The sequence below is a fragment of the Puntigrus tetrazona genome, chromosome 20 (genome assembly GCF_018831695.1).
Source record: "Puntigrus tetrazona isolate hp1 chromosome 20, ASM1883169v1, whole genome shotgun sequence".
Classification (NCBI taxonomy): domain Eukaryota; kingdom Metazoa; phylum Chordata; class Actinopteri; order Cypriniformes; family Cyprinidae; genus Puntigrus; species Puntigrus tetrazona.
In genome coordinates this window covers 20,797,789-20,812,519 of record NC_056718.1, presented here as the reverse complement: position 1 = coordinate 20,812,519, position 14,731 = coordinate 20,797,789, and the positions used below count along the sequence as shown (strand labels likewise).

Here is a 14,731-nt window from a genome sequence, read left to right as displayed (position 1 = left end):
AAACTGATATATATATATATATATATATATATATATATATATATATATATATATATATATATATATATATATATATATATATATATATATATATATATATATATATATATATATAACAGAATGTACATGTCTAGAACAAACAAATGTGGATGTTATTTCATGATGTGTTGAGATTATACCAGGAAAGTTGGGAGCAGGAGATTCCGGTGCATCAGAGAGGGTGGTCTTCTCTTCCCCAGCCAAAGGCATACTTTCACCTCCATCAAACATGCCAAAAACAGCTACGGAGTATTTAGTTCCAGCTCTGGGAATGAAGGACAAAAATGATACCATATGTGTCAACTCAAAGCAATAAGTATGATTAGCATCTTTAAGTTAAGAGAAACATCTAAGGTTAATGCTAAACATTACCTGAGCTCCTCTAGAACAACAGTGTTGTCGTATGGCCCGACAAGATATTCTCCCAGATCAATATCATTTCCACTGGGATGGAAAGTGACTTTGTACCCTCGTACATTGCCGGGAGCAGGATCCCAGGACACACGGAAACTGGTTTTAGTGGGTTCAGAGGTCTGTAGGTTTCTTGGAGCTTTAAATGGTGACACTGCAGAACGAAGAAAAGCAAATATCAGCATTTGCTAATGTGATGACTAGATCTGAAATTTACTGAGTAAATAATTTGTGACTTGGTTGATGCCAAGGCCCTTTGGGTGGTTTTCAGAGCATTGTTATGCACTTGCTAAGTTTTTTAAGATGTTTTTAACACATTGTCATGCAGTTGCTAGGGTAGATGCTTACTGGACCAGGCCAAAAATCTGTACAGTGTGATATTCTGGTCTTTTGATACGGCTCAGGTCCCTCTTTTAATGTTAAGTAATTATCTAAAATAGCAAGTATTATCTAGGCGGTGTTATGCACTGAAGTTGAACACTTCAATTTCATTCCATAACTCTATATCAAAAAAAAGGTTTGTTTTTCAGTATGAAAATTAAGAAACTTGAGAAGCAAAATGACTTATTAAGGCTTGATTTCTGAAAAATAAATCAAAATTAAGCTTTTGACTAAAACAAACAACAAAAATATTAGTAAAATAATCTTCTTTTTGCTATGAATTAAGCTTATTTGGTCTGACCCTTTACCGTCAGATATTTTTTATCGTTTTAAGCTTAAATTAATTTAATTTTAATAGATTCTTTCCAGTTAATATCAATTATCTTCTTAAAATATCCTGACCAAAAGAAAAATGCTAATAATGTAATTGTTTTTACTTAAAACATATAAAAATAAAGAAGAAAAAATATGTTTTGCTTCCCAAACCTAGAATTAGGAACCTCAAGATAATTGTACTCAAAGACTAGACAATTTTTTTGTAGTGTGCTGTAAGTGGTGATGCCTGTCTGCACATATCTGTGACTCATGGGCTTTGAATTATTGGCCAACGTACGTGTGGTTCCTACTCCTTGCCTTGCTTTTCCTTCTCCTCGTTTGTAAATGGGATGCACTTTGATGTTGTAGGTGGTTAGGGGCTGCAGTTTCCTCAGCAAGGCGCTGGTGTTGTTGGCAGGGATCTTCATCATCATCTCTTTACCTCCGTCTTCAGGGACATACATGAGCCTGTAGCTGACCACGGGGCCTGGAGCAGCTTTCCATGTTACGCGCATGGTGCGTTCGGTTTCATCAGACACCAGTAAAGCCTTGGCAGAGGCAGATGCTACAAACAGACAAAAATAAGAACGTTTGACCAAAGTTCTACTAGACTGGACTGGATAAATCAAAAACTGACAAGTGAAACAAAAACAGACAAGCAGGGATGGTCAGAGGTGAATGTGAAACCACAGGCAAGCAAAAAGGAAGCAAAAGTTGTCCTTCTTCCAGTACTCTCTCGATCCCCACGCTGGTGTCATGTTTCCATGAGTTTGTACGATTTGAGTTGGGTAGAGAAAATGTATCCACGCTTCAGCCAGCATCCCAGTCGACATACGGCTCGTATTATGGGCTGCCCTGCACACGTGCAACCCTTTAAAACTGCTCTTTCCCGCAGCAACAATGTTCACTGCACCCGTGCTGTGATCAGCTCACATTTTCCACCCGGAGGCAAGTGACTACTGCACAGAAACTGAAAACTCACTGTACTTGCCAAGATTCTGTGCCAAGCACAAAACCGCAACTTAAAGCAGGCACGCTAACATTAAATAATTTTTCAACTAGCTAAGATTTAAAGGTTTCTCATCCTTTTTAATTCCTTTCCTTCGATCGAGTACCAGAGATTGCAGTTGTTGATTGATGCACTTTAGATGGTTAAGCCCGAGGCAAAGGCGTGCATGTCCTGTCACGTCTGTATTACCCTCAGAACCATTTTTCTTTCCTGGAAGATAACCATAACCCTAATCTAACCCAACCTAACCTCCAGCTTCTTTCAATGAGCCAATCATCCCAAATTGCTTCATTGGGTTCAATTTATACTATTAAATCTTCCAAACAGAATTTCACAGTCATTTAAGAAACGTTTTAAGTTTCTGTGATACCACTGAACAATTTTTTAGGTTCCATGCTTCTTGAGAAAACCATCTGCTGTATGTACTCCTGAACCAATATGGGGATCATCATCAAGAACCTTATTCATTTCAAAGAAGCATGTAGCAAATTAAAAGCCCTGTACAGTGATAAATAGTTCTTGAAGATTGAAAATTTTGTTACCTGAAATCTTTAGGTATAAAATATTTTATTGAAAAGATTTATATTTTATACTTTTAATTAAAAATCATTATTTTACTTTACACCATTTTATTTTACACAACAAGTTACAGAACTGTGTCTTGAATTTTACACTTTCAAACACTATTTATTAAAAAAATTTTAGAAAACAAAATAAAGAAAACAAACAGGATCCTCTCTGGAGCTTGTTACAAAAATGAAACTAATCTCAGCATAAGCTACTCACATACATAAGAAATGTTTCTATAGAAGTTTAGAATGTCTACTTTTAAAAGAAATAAATAAAATCTAAACAACTCCATCAGCAGAGAACACTGGTTTCTTGTTACAAAAAAAAAATTCTGAAAACTTGATGATGCCAAAATAATTGGGGGGAATCTAACACAGTGTCACACTTTCCTCTGAAACATGCACCATGTAAGACTAAACTGCAGCCTTAAAAGCCATAAAAGTAATACCACAATGTCTAATTTATTTTAATTAGGCACTAATTCTCCATCCCACTTATTTATTATGTAATTTAATTCATCATTAGCGTTCATCAACTCACACGCAGTTTTTCAAAAAAACTTCTGATTTAGAGAATAAGGGGTTACCACAATAACAATAGAAAAACAGGTTTACGTACCATCAGTGGTCTCCTCTCCCACAAGTGGTTCTCCATTGCCTCTGTCATACAACGCTAACACAGACACCAGGTAGCGTGTTTCAGGAGTGAGGTGCTCCAACAGCGTGCTGGTCACATCCCCGGGCACCGTCTTCTCCCCAGACTCCTCAGAGAACAGAGACCTCCAGTGAACATGATACTGCCTCACCCTTCCTGGAGCGGCCGTCCATGACGCCATGAAGCTAGTGTCCGTCACATCACTGGTTATCAAGTCTCTCGGTGAGCCCACATCTGCAAGCAACACACAAAACTGATTTAATATACAGAAATTACAGGTAAAAATTTTAGAAACTGGGTTGTGTGGTGAAAGCTCATGAGCAAAGTTGTTCTGGGCAAAATGTTTATTTGCTTACTCTCAGAAAAAGATGTTTAAGCAAAAAAAGAAATCATTCCAATCTGTATTTTATCAGAATCACCCTGGGCAATAATCTGATATATTTCTAGAAGCAGATGGACCATTTCTCATAATGTCTCTGGTGTCTTTGGTGCAAGTGTGTCAGGACAATGAGCACTAATTCATTCAGGTGAAACTACGCTTAACAGCCGGTCATAAAGTCTAAAGTCAACACACACACACACACACACACACACACCTCACAAAACCCACCACAGTGTCTCAAAAGCACTCTGTCATGCAGATAAACTTCCACTTATAACTTCTTCACAGTTTTTACACCACAATTATGAAATACTTTTACTTAAAGGATGTGACAGTGTTTCTAGGAGATTGATGTACCATCAGATGTACAGTATTCTCTCCAGACATTTCTAGTGATGTAAGGACAGATCAACGATAGACTAATGCAGGCAGTTTGTTTCTGGATAAATGCGTATTTAATATTCTTAATCAATTTGAAATGTAAATAATATAAAAACTACATATACAAATTTGTATATATATATATATAATATGACATGAGGGGTCTGCATAAAGTTGTCATAACTGAGATTTTCTTTGTAAATGTAAATGCCAAACAAAAAGAAATACATGAAGATGCTAGTACTCATGAGAAATATCCATTCTTTTAAATCTCTGCAGGATCCTGAGACTTTGGAGAAGAAGCAGAAGAGTGAACGCTTGCCAACCTGCTTTTTTCCAAAACAAGGCAAATCCTCACAAAACCACCATAAAGTACCCAGATGTCTGATACCTTCTCAAATCTCTAGTCATTCGTCAACTCTCCATCCTTGCCCCCTTTTCTGTCTCATCCTTGCCTGACACAATTATAAGTCCTCACAATTTCCACAAATTGGAAACATCTTGCATCTTGTTGAACAATGTGTCTTCTAACATCTTTGCTCAACATGCGATTTTCATATGCATTTCTCTGCAGCCCGACAGCAGGATTTTATTTGACTCTGCCTTTAAAAGAGCCTTGAAATTCAAATGATCTTTTATATCCATTTAAAGATGCAATTCCATTCAAAAAGCCAATCCGGCATCCCGTGCTGCTCCAAAATCCAAAGCCGAGACAGGCCGTACACATGCAGTAAATTTTCAGCAGTGTTTTTGAAGTTTAACCTCGTGTCAATCACCGGGAAAACACAGGTGCTGGGAGAGCTTTCAGTTGTCCCCTTCATCTGTACTTTACGAATATCTCTGGGGGTCACGAGCCGGACAATGAGGCCAGCTTGAACCCATTAGGAGCCCTGACAGATGGCAAACAGGAAGGACAAACCTCCTCTGAGGATACCCAGGTGCTGGAGTACACAGTCACCTTTTGGCCTGTTTGTATCTAGCTGATTGAGTCTTTACTTCAAATGAATGTATGTAACACTATAATACCCTGCTAATGTAATCTGTCTCACTCCGATTGGCCAGGTGCTACTCTAACGAGAATATAATACAAATAAGATCCCTTTGAAAATAATCTCATCTAAAGTACAAGGCAGGTAACGTGTTCCACATGTGCTTGCCTTTGAGTTTACATTATGATAACTCCTCACGTCTCTTGATTCTCCTTTGTATATATGCAGATGGAAACCCGTTTTTCAATCTTCTGCGAGATGGTGAAACAAAACAGCTGATTTCACTTTCACGGTTTTCACTCAGCGACATCACAGACACACATTTTTAGAGCAACGGATTCAGCAGATACAACAAGACCATCACTTTGCACACACCGCTTCAATTAAGTTGCATAAAATGTATGTTTTTTGGTTTAAAAAGTAATCATAGAACTACAGTGGATTGCAAATCCCTTTAAATACTGACTTTATAACAATTCTTCAGTTCAGTGCAATTTAAAAGCAACAGAAATAGTATTTAAGTAAAAAATATGGGAGCTATTATAGTGCCACGTAGTATTTCACGTTTTTATACACAAAGCCTCAAGGTCTTCTCAGCGATTTGCTAGAGATCATCCTTTTTGGGGTAATTGAACCTGTTGAAGACTCGCTGTGCACTGACAGGTCAATGATTAGCTAAGACAGCGTGAATTATCACGAAATGTACGTAGCATCTGGGATTGCAGACCTTCTCTACTCTACAAATGGACACGCTAGGTCATAAACTGGACCAGAGCCCGGGCAACACACACCTGCAACAGATTGGGGACAAAACGGAAATCTTTCATGCTCCTCCTTATGCATATCCTCATGAGAATGCATAGGAAGGAACAGAGATGTCTGAGTGACTGCTCCACTCCGCTGTTCCAGAGCTGCATAGTTCCTGCATTAAGTAACTATATGCATTAAAGAGCTTCATTTGGTCCAGCTCCCACTGACCGAGCCTCAAAGGGTGGATGGAGGAGCTGAAATCACAATCTTCTAATCTTCAATTTCAGTCCATAATCAAGCCATAATGCTACGCTTCTTACAGATCAGATTTCAAGAACAGGAATCCTGCATGCTAAATGGTCCACAAAGTAAAACAACCCCGGCCAAATCTCTAGCCTACTAAAAACTTTAAAAACACTATTCTCATTTAAAGGATTCTGACATCTCTTATTCACCCTCGTGTTCTTCCTCAAAAGCCAAAAAGCACCACTCATTGTAGGCATCCTTCAGAAGCTGCTGTTTCAGCCACATGGATTTTCTGCTCATCTGCCATATTTATAACCCTTAGCTGGGTAAAGTAATGGCAGTGAATACAAAAAGTCATGAGCAATGATAGCAAGACAAAACGTTAATCATTTAGATTTGAGCCGTACAAGGTCCACAAGACTGAGTTATAGCTTCAGAACACATTTTTGGTTGCTATATGTTTTCATTAAAAAGCCTGGAGTACTTCTTTTAAGCTCAATGAAGACATAATTTTGATTTTTATGTAAACTATCCCTTTAGCAGGTTTTCCATCACTCAAAGCCATTACTTAACTCCTTCTGGGCTATGATCGTTGGACCTTAAATCCGACACTGAAGGTTCAGTGACATAAGATTAACGGAATTCAGTGATTTAAGAACCTGGGCAAGCTTTTGTCTCGGTAATTTCATTTGCAGATACTGTAGCCATGTTGCTGTAGCTTAAGATTTGGTCTTCTGAAACCCCAAAAGTCCTGTGAGCTGTTTGTCTGGGCTGAATGAAAGAAGAAGCACTATAATCGCTCAGCTCTGTTCAACCTATTTGTTTATCCTTGCTGACAGGGCTGAGGATGTTAAAAATGCCCCTAAACTTTCCAAGGCTGCACCTTTTCAACTGATGCACAATACTCAAATCTTGCACTCAAAGGGAGTTCGATGGGTGCCTTTTGCATTTACACAAACAGCATGCAAATACAATGATTCCACATTCAATCATGTTTCTTGGTAAGAAATTAGATATGTCTGGGATATATCCTCTATACTCAGAAGCCTTAGTACTAATGTAATTTTGCACATGCATTTATTCAAAGTAGCATACAGGAGCCTGGGGTTACAAGAATAACAACTGCAAAGTTGCTGGTTGTACCCAGCCATATGTTATCATTTATCAACAATGAAAATAAATGGGGGCTAGCAAAAAGAAAGGCAGTGCACATTAGATCCTGGTTTATGCTTTCTTCTTTGTTGGGACCAGCAACCTTCCAGTTACAACCCCTGAGCTTTCATCATTGCATCACGCCACCACCAAACAAACATTTCAGAAATAGTGTGTTTCTTAGAGGAATGTCTTGTCCATACCTTCTAGTGTGGATCCTGTGCCCTGCAGTGGCTCGCCTAACCCCGAGGAATAGCGTGCCCTCACGGTCAGCTGGTACTCTGTGCCTGACTGGAGATTCTTTAGCAAGACTACTGTGGTGTCCCCATTAACGTCCACTTCCTTCATCTCACCACCTTCCGTGGGCTGGTAGAAAACGCGATACTGAGCAACTCTTCCTGGCGCAGCAGCCCAGGACAGCTGCATGGATGACACAGTCTCGTCAGAAACACGCAGGTCTCTCGGCGAGCCATGTTCTATCAGACACATGAAAAGAAAGCAGTTAAAAACAAAGTAGTTCCCTCCTTCAGTGTGAGTTTGATGATACACCAGGGCAACCTTTTGTGCAAGGCGGCTTGGGCACCTTCCCATTGAGAATGGATAACAAATTTATATTTGGATATTTTAGATCAGTCATGGTCTCTTTGTCTCACCTGGTGGTTTGCTGACAACAACATTTACCAAATTTGATTTATTCATCAACCAAGTAAAAAATCTCAAGACTGATCACTACACATTTGCGAACAAATTTTGAGGAATTGTGTCGTTAGAAAGCAGCACAAATAAGAAACTGATGAAGTAGGAGTTAGAAAACTAATTTGTTGACTGGAACAGAGACAATGCAGAGATAAAACTCCGGTTTAACACAGGCGTCGAAAGTCATGACCTGGGATTTGTCCTTTGGAGATTATAACTGTGGACAGACTGCAGCTGCATCGCTGTAGGCAGCTATTAAGACGCAGCTGGCTCATGCTTGGACACTAACTACTCTCAGACTTGATAAAGAACCCAGAGGTTTTGCCTAACCAAACAGATATTTTTTGCCAACTCAACGAAAGAAATTCTGGGAAATGTCTCATAGAGTTTTTGTCGAAATCAAATTTTCCATTCACTTCAGGTGTTTGGCTGCTCAACCAATCATAGTACAATTTTATACCAGTTGTCTGATTAAGCCTAGGAAACAACCAGTTAAAATGAAAGAATGGGTCAGCATCCTCATAAACAAATACGAAACTTTTTTAGTTTAACCATTCAAGAACATTTAAAAAAAACGACCTGCAAGAACAAAGAAATGTCTAGCCCTTTCTCACTTAAAATTCCAGTAAAAGGAATTTAGACTCATAATCTCATGGTATATTGCCCTCAAATGGACATTGTGTTTTGGAAGGGGACCGGAAGCAGCCCCCTATGAAACACAGAAACTCCTCGTTGTCTATTCTGAAACTCTCAGTTTGTTCACAGATCCTTAATCTGCACAAATTGGAACATAAGGTTGCTTTTGTGACCTTCAAAGGAACAGTTTCCTCAAATTTGCCAGGATATTCTTTAAAAAACCGCACCACTGATTTGTATGAAAGGAAAGAAAGTCATCAAGAAAAACATTTGGATAAACTATTTCTGTAAAAGTCTCAAAAGGTGCCTAAATAGTAATTAGCCTTATTAACTTCTATAGAAAACAGACAGTCACCTTCTAGTGTGGTCTCAAAGTCCGATATAGGAAAGCTTTCTCCCTTCTGGTATTGGGCATAAACCTTGACTTCGTACTTTGTGACTGGAGTAAGGTGATGTAAGACAGTCGTAGTGGTGTCTCCTGGCACAGAAACAGAGATGTAGCCAGCTTCTGTATCAGTGTCAGGCCTGTATTGGACCAGATAGGACTGCACATCCACCGCATCGGTTACCCAAGAAGCTCTGAAACTCCTGGAGGTCACCTCGGAGAAGGTCAGAGACCTGGGTGCAATCAGACCTAGAAGAGAGAGCAGAGCCAAAATATATGAGGTTCCTATCTTTGATTAACTAAAAGTACACATACCAGTTTATTGTCAAAAAATTGGTTACAGTAAAGTTACAGGCTAAGACAGGCCTGTTTCCAGCGCCAAGCTATTGTATGACTTTATAAGATTCTATATACAGCACATAACTACAACTTATTGTTGCTTGTTAGTTTTGAAGCCAGCTTCTGCATACTATTTTCATTGTTTAGAAGAGTATAGCTTCACACTTTAGAAACTCAAAACAGGTCACATCCAGAGAAGGTCAGAGAAACAGAGATGGCTTGCAATCAGACCTGTATTGGACCAGAGCAGGACTGCACAACCGCATCGAGGTACCTATCTCTGAAACTAAAGAAGTACACAGACCTACCAAAATATATGAGGTTCCTATCTTTGATTAACTAAAACACATACCAGTTTATTGTCAAAAAATTGGTTACAGTAAAGTTACAGGCTAAGACAGGCCTGTTTCCAGCGCCAAGCTATTGTATGACTTTATAAGATTCTATATACAGCACATAACTACAACTTATTGTTGCTTGTTAGTTTTGAAGCTTGACAGCTTCTGCATACTATTTTCATTGTTTAGAATTGAGTATAGCTTGGACACACTTTAGCACATATTGATGCAAAACCAGAGCTCAAAACATATGATTCTATGAACATCCAGACCCAGAGTCCAACAAATTTAACAGCAGTTAGTGGTAAAACCAGACGCTACTCACTTCTTCTCTTGATGTTCAGAAGCTCTTGCTCAATTCTCAGACAGATGGACTGGGTTAGCTCGTTGGAAATCCTCTGGAAAGCATCAAAGTCCTCTACGGTGTACACGTGGGTCTCCACTGGAGGATTAGCAATTGCCTCCAGCTCCGAGCGGACAGCGTCTTTCACACCCACTGCAAAAATCTCTACATCCGTGTTCCTAAGCTTAGCTGCAGAGTCTTTGAAAGCATCCGAGGACTTTCCATCGGTGATCAGAATCATAACGCGAGGTACATTGGCACGAGCACCTCTGGTTGGAACAAAAATCCTCTCTCTCACATACGTCATAGCCTTGCCGGTGTTTGTGGAGCCTCCACGGTACGGGAACGTTCTCACAGCTTTGACCACAGCACTCAGATCATGATGGGTGTTGAGATAGAACTCTGTATGTGGGTCTCTGCTGTACTGGACCAAGCTGATTTGAACCTTGTCTGCCCCAATGTCAAAGGTGTTGACCAAGACTTCCAAGAAAGCTCGAACTTTAGCAAAGTTTGTCAGTCCAATACTATAGGAACCGTCAACCAGGAGAACAACATCAGCTTGTACATCCACACCAAGGGAACATTCTAAAAGTAAAAAAAAACGTTTGTGAATCAAACAGCTATTTAACCAATGGAATGAAGTGGAGAGTCAAACTGTGCAGTCTTTTCCTCACCTAGAGATACTTTTAAAGGCTGTGTTTTCTCCATCGCCATAACTGGCTCACTGGGCATCAGACCTTTGAGTGCAAACAGGCTGATCTCATACTCTGTATCAGGGGACAAATCTCTCACGTTCACAGAGGTCTGAGTTGGCCCAACGTACAGTTCCTGACGTTTGCTACCAGCCAACATGGGAACCATCTGCACCTTGTATCCAGTCACCTCCCCTATAGAGGCATCCCACGTCACCCGCATTGACTTGGACGCAACCTCTGTGACTTGCAAGTTTGACGCTGGCTCAACAACTGCAAATAAACAGAAAGAGGAAAAATGGGGTCATGTTTAATGCTCGGGGTTGTGTTTAATAAACCTGCTAAAGCAGATTTACAATTGTTATTGTTTGTTTACCTTCCTCGCCGCTAGCCAGCGAGTTGAGCTGGTCATCCACACTGGTGCACACCTGGGTGATGAGCGATTTCTCCACAGCTTTGATCATGTCAAAGTTTGGTACAGTGTATACGTGTGTTCTGTAGGGTGTTGAAGACATTTGTTTCAGCTCTTCCTCGTCTGCCTCTTTGATCCCTGAATAAAAATAATAAATAATGCATTATTTCTCAAAATTCCTTTCAAGGACCATGAAAAACTGCACTGAATTACCACATACCCAAAGTGAAGATTTCAACTCCAGCATTCTTTAACCTCTTGGCATTACCCTCTACTGGATCTTGAGATTTCCCATCTGTGATAACTACAGCAACTCTGGGGAATCCCTTGCGAGCGCCGGTGGCCTCTGTGAACATGTTTTTTAGCAGGTGGTCCAGGGCTTCGCCTGCACAAAAATCATAAAAAAATCACTAAGACTAAGACTAAGAAACTCACATTGTAACTTTGTTGTTCAGCAGTAACATTATTTGCAGGCTTCAGTGTGAATACATATGTATAAATGTATTACCTGTGAAGGTGTTTCCGCCCTTATATGGCAAACTGTTAATGGCTCTGAGCAGCTCAGCCTTTTTGAAATACTGGTTGAGGTTAAACTCAGTTCTGGTGTCCGTGCTGTACTGAACCACACCCACTCTAGTTTTGTCCTCTCCAAGGTCAAACGCACTTGCCATGGCTGCTATAAAACTTCGGATGTTTTTAAAATTTTCACGTCCAACACTCCATGAGCCGTCCACCAGGAAGACAAGGTCAGCTATGGCACTTGGTGAGCATTCTGGGAAAAATAGTTGGAGAGTCAGAAGCTAAGAAACTCTGAGAGATCTGACTTTAAAAAAGGAGATTAATTGTTGAAAAGGATGCAAACTTTTAAAACATAAACCATTTAATAGATTTGCCAGAAACAATTTAGAACTCTAAATTCCAAGCAATTTTTCTATATCAGAGTAAGACCAAATCTCAGTATCATAACACCATGCAGATTCAATGGATTTGTATGTCAGACAATGTATGTAGTCATTGATACAGTATACTTGGGTATCAATCAAAGTATAAAAAAATGGACACATACACATAAGAAAGGGAACATCCTGTATATCAGCACCACATTTACCTATTATGCAATACACACTGGTTACAACTCATTCCTTCATTGACATATGGGTTGAGTGTGTCTCTATTCGTAATGTTATTAGGCGAGTCATTACTTGTCCTTCCCTCTCTCTTGTACTCCATAAATGAACTCCATTTCTCCACATGGTTTGGAAAAATTCCTCATCTTTTAATCATACTTGCCCTCAACCACAATTTGTGGAATTTGTTGCCCTTGAATGGACTGTGTCGGCTACATATTTAGTAAGATGTTGCCAGGACTTTATGGCAGACAGGACAGGACAGGACAGGAAAGGACAGGAAGTTGTTGACATATTGTATCTTGCCTTCCTTTATTACTGTAATTAGATTCACTGATTTTCCACTTGCACCAGCAGAAGGGAAGCACTGGAGCATTTCGACTGGGTCTTGTTAGAGTGTCGTCTGCGGAAGGCATGCTAACTAACCATTATGGTATTCGGGGTGGGGGTGAGGGGTGGTTAGATTTTCCACTTCTGCTTAATGTAGGAAAGGAAAAGTAAAGCTGTTCACCTTCATCTGGAGGACGAGGTCACAGCACTCTTGTAAAAAGCGGAGCTGTAATGCTTTCCACCTTCTGCATTGCGAGAAGTTTGGGTTTTTTATTTCAAATCAGTCGCAAAGGGGCCACTTACAAACTCTCACCCAAAAGTCATGCTGGAAACGCTGGCTCAGTTTATCATGTCTGGAAAAGTTAATGCTGGCTAACAAGCTAAATTGTTATCAGGAGTCATAAATTTGGAAAGAAACAAAGACATATACACATTTAAGTACTGACTAATAAGGAAATTCCTGCTAAAATGCAACAATTACATAGTGGAGATGTACACTTACTGACTGCATCAGAGACCTGAGGTTTCCTGGTGCCTCCTTCAAAACCACTCGATTGGACTAAAACAGAAACAAAAAAATCTATAAATATTAAAGAAAATGAATTCCTTCCATTAAAAAGGTTCCTTTTGGCCAGTGAATTTCCATGCCTCCTCTAGTCATTTCTAACTGACCGTTCGCAAAGAGCTTGATGGATAGGCGATTTGACCAATCAGTGACGCCACCGCTATCCGCCATTTTGCCTGACATCTACAGCCGGTCTTCGTAGAAATCCATGTTAAAATGGGGTAAAAAAGATAGACTGAATTTAAACCTTTCAGTATAAGTAAATGTAAAATGTACAGAGGGTCAAGTTGTGATATTCCACAGTAACGGTAATAAGCTAAGGATTTCCTTTAAAGTACTTGTTTTGCATACAAAAATACCTGTCATGTCCGTATGCATAGATTTCAGAGCTGAAGTTAAATACTCAGTGTTAAATAATAAAACATTCTGTAAAAGCGCATGCACTTATCATTCTGTGGACAAAGTCCTTTGAGCTAAAATGACTGAATTTAAAAGCTAGAAGTCCTTAGACTTTGTTTAATGTCAGACGTAACTTCATCTGTCTTCTCTGTCAATGTGTTGTCAGTTTTCTCCTTGCTCTTTTATACACTGTGTGAAAACACGTATGCATTGTGAGAGATCATGGAAACAGAAACTAAGGAAGGTGGATCTCTGCGAACGGTCAATTACTGTATTTTACAATTTTAGACTGCAATTGCAAGAAACCATTTGTAATAAACTAGTATATATTTCCAAATAAACCAAAAACAAACATAAATTCACTTTCAATGTCTTTTCCAAACCACAGTTTAAAAATTCTTCTTCAAACTCTTCCAAGACTTTCATGACAGTGTGAAGCATCAACATGACACACTCATGAAAAAACAATTGCTTGCCACTTACTTGTTATTTGACCAGAGATTGGTATGCTTTCCTCCGATCCAGAATATGAAGTTATTGTAACAACATAATCCACATCGGGGGTCAAATCCCTGATGGAGGTTTTGGTTGTGGATGGAGAAAGTGTGAATTCCTTAACAGGCTCTTCTATAGAGAGAAGGCAACATTTACAATGTTTAAGTGTCATATCATGATATACAATCTACATGAAGATAACATCTATCCACCTTTAATTTATAAGTAGATAAATCTAGTCTAGACACACAAGAGCTGGATTAGAGAAGCATTAATGACTTCCCAAGACAAGCGATGAGTAACAGTCCATGCTAAATCATTTTTGAAGGGCACGCCAGAACACATTTCCCAAGAGTTGCCTGTGGCAGTGAGTTTAAAGGTTACTTGTCGTTTACCAGATGCTTTCTTATCTTAATCAACTTATAGCACACTTACTACAAGGACAGTTCCCTTTGAGCAACCTGAGGTTAAGTGTTTGCTCAAGGGCACAATGACAGTAGTTCATAAGACGACCATTGCAAGTCTGAACAAGACCATTAGCATAATGTCAAAAGCTAAACTTTTTTTGGTGTGGACTGCCAATTTTTCCCAGAATCCAGTCCATCGGCAATCAGGAAAAATTTGTTCTGTCATTCATTTTCCCTTGTTGAATATACAATTTCATTTTGAAACTAAATGAAATTGACGAAAAACAC

The 14,731-nt window shown here is 39.4% G+C and overlaps 1 protein-coding gene across 5 annotated transcripts in view; it reads right to left on the bottom strand.

Annotated features, from left to right (window-relative positions):
- Window positions 1–14,731, bottom strand: part of col12a1b (collagen, type XII, alpha 1b) — a 66,359-nt gene that overhangs the window by 47,549 nt on the left and 4,079 nt on the right. For 4 of the 5 annotated variants that reach the window (XM_043219638.1, XM_043219635.1, XM_043219636.1 and 1 more), the window contains exons 4-16: window positions 14,025–14,168; window positions 13,080–13,136; window positions 11,629–11,892; window positions 11,341–11,505; window positions 11,085–11,258; window positions 10,691–10,981; window positions 9,999–10,601; window positions 8,967–9,245; window positions 7,483–7,755; window positions 3,344–3,613; window positions 1,445–1,711; window positions 412–604; window positions 180–304 (exon numbers count right to left, since the gene is read on the bottom strand). The exons of the other annotated variant lie outside the window; for it this stretch is intronic. In XM_043219638.1, coding sequence (XP_043075573.1) covers window positions 180–304; window positions 412–604; window positions 1,445–1,711; window positions 3,344–3,613; window positions 7,483–7,755; window positions 8,967–9,245; window positions 9,999–10,601; window positions 10,691–10,981; window positions 11,085–11,258; window positions 11,341–11,505; window positions 11,629–11,892; window positions 13,080–13,136; window positions 14,025–14,168 — 3,105 coding nt within the window. The remainder of the gene's footprint in view (window positions 1–179; window positions 305–411; window positions 605–1,444; window positions 1,712–3,343; window positions 3,614–7,482; window positions 7,756–8,966; window positions 9,246–9,998; window positions 10,602–10,690; window positions 10,982–11,084; window positions 11,259–11,340; window positions 11,506–11,628; window positions 11,893–13,079; window positions 13,137–14,024; window positions 14,169–14,731) is intronic. 5 annotated transcript variants of the gene reach the window in all.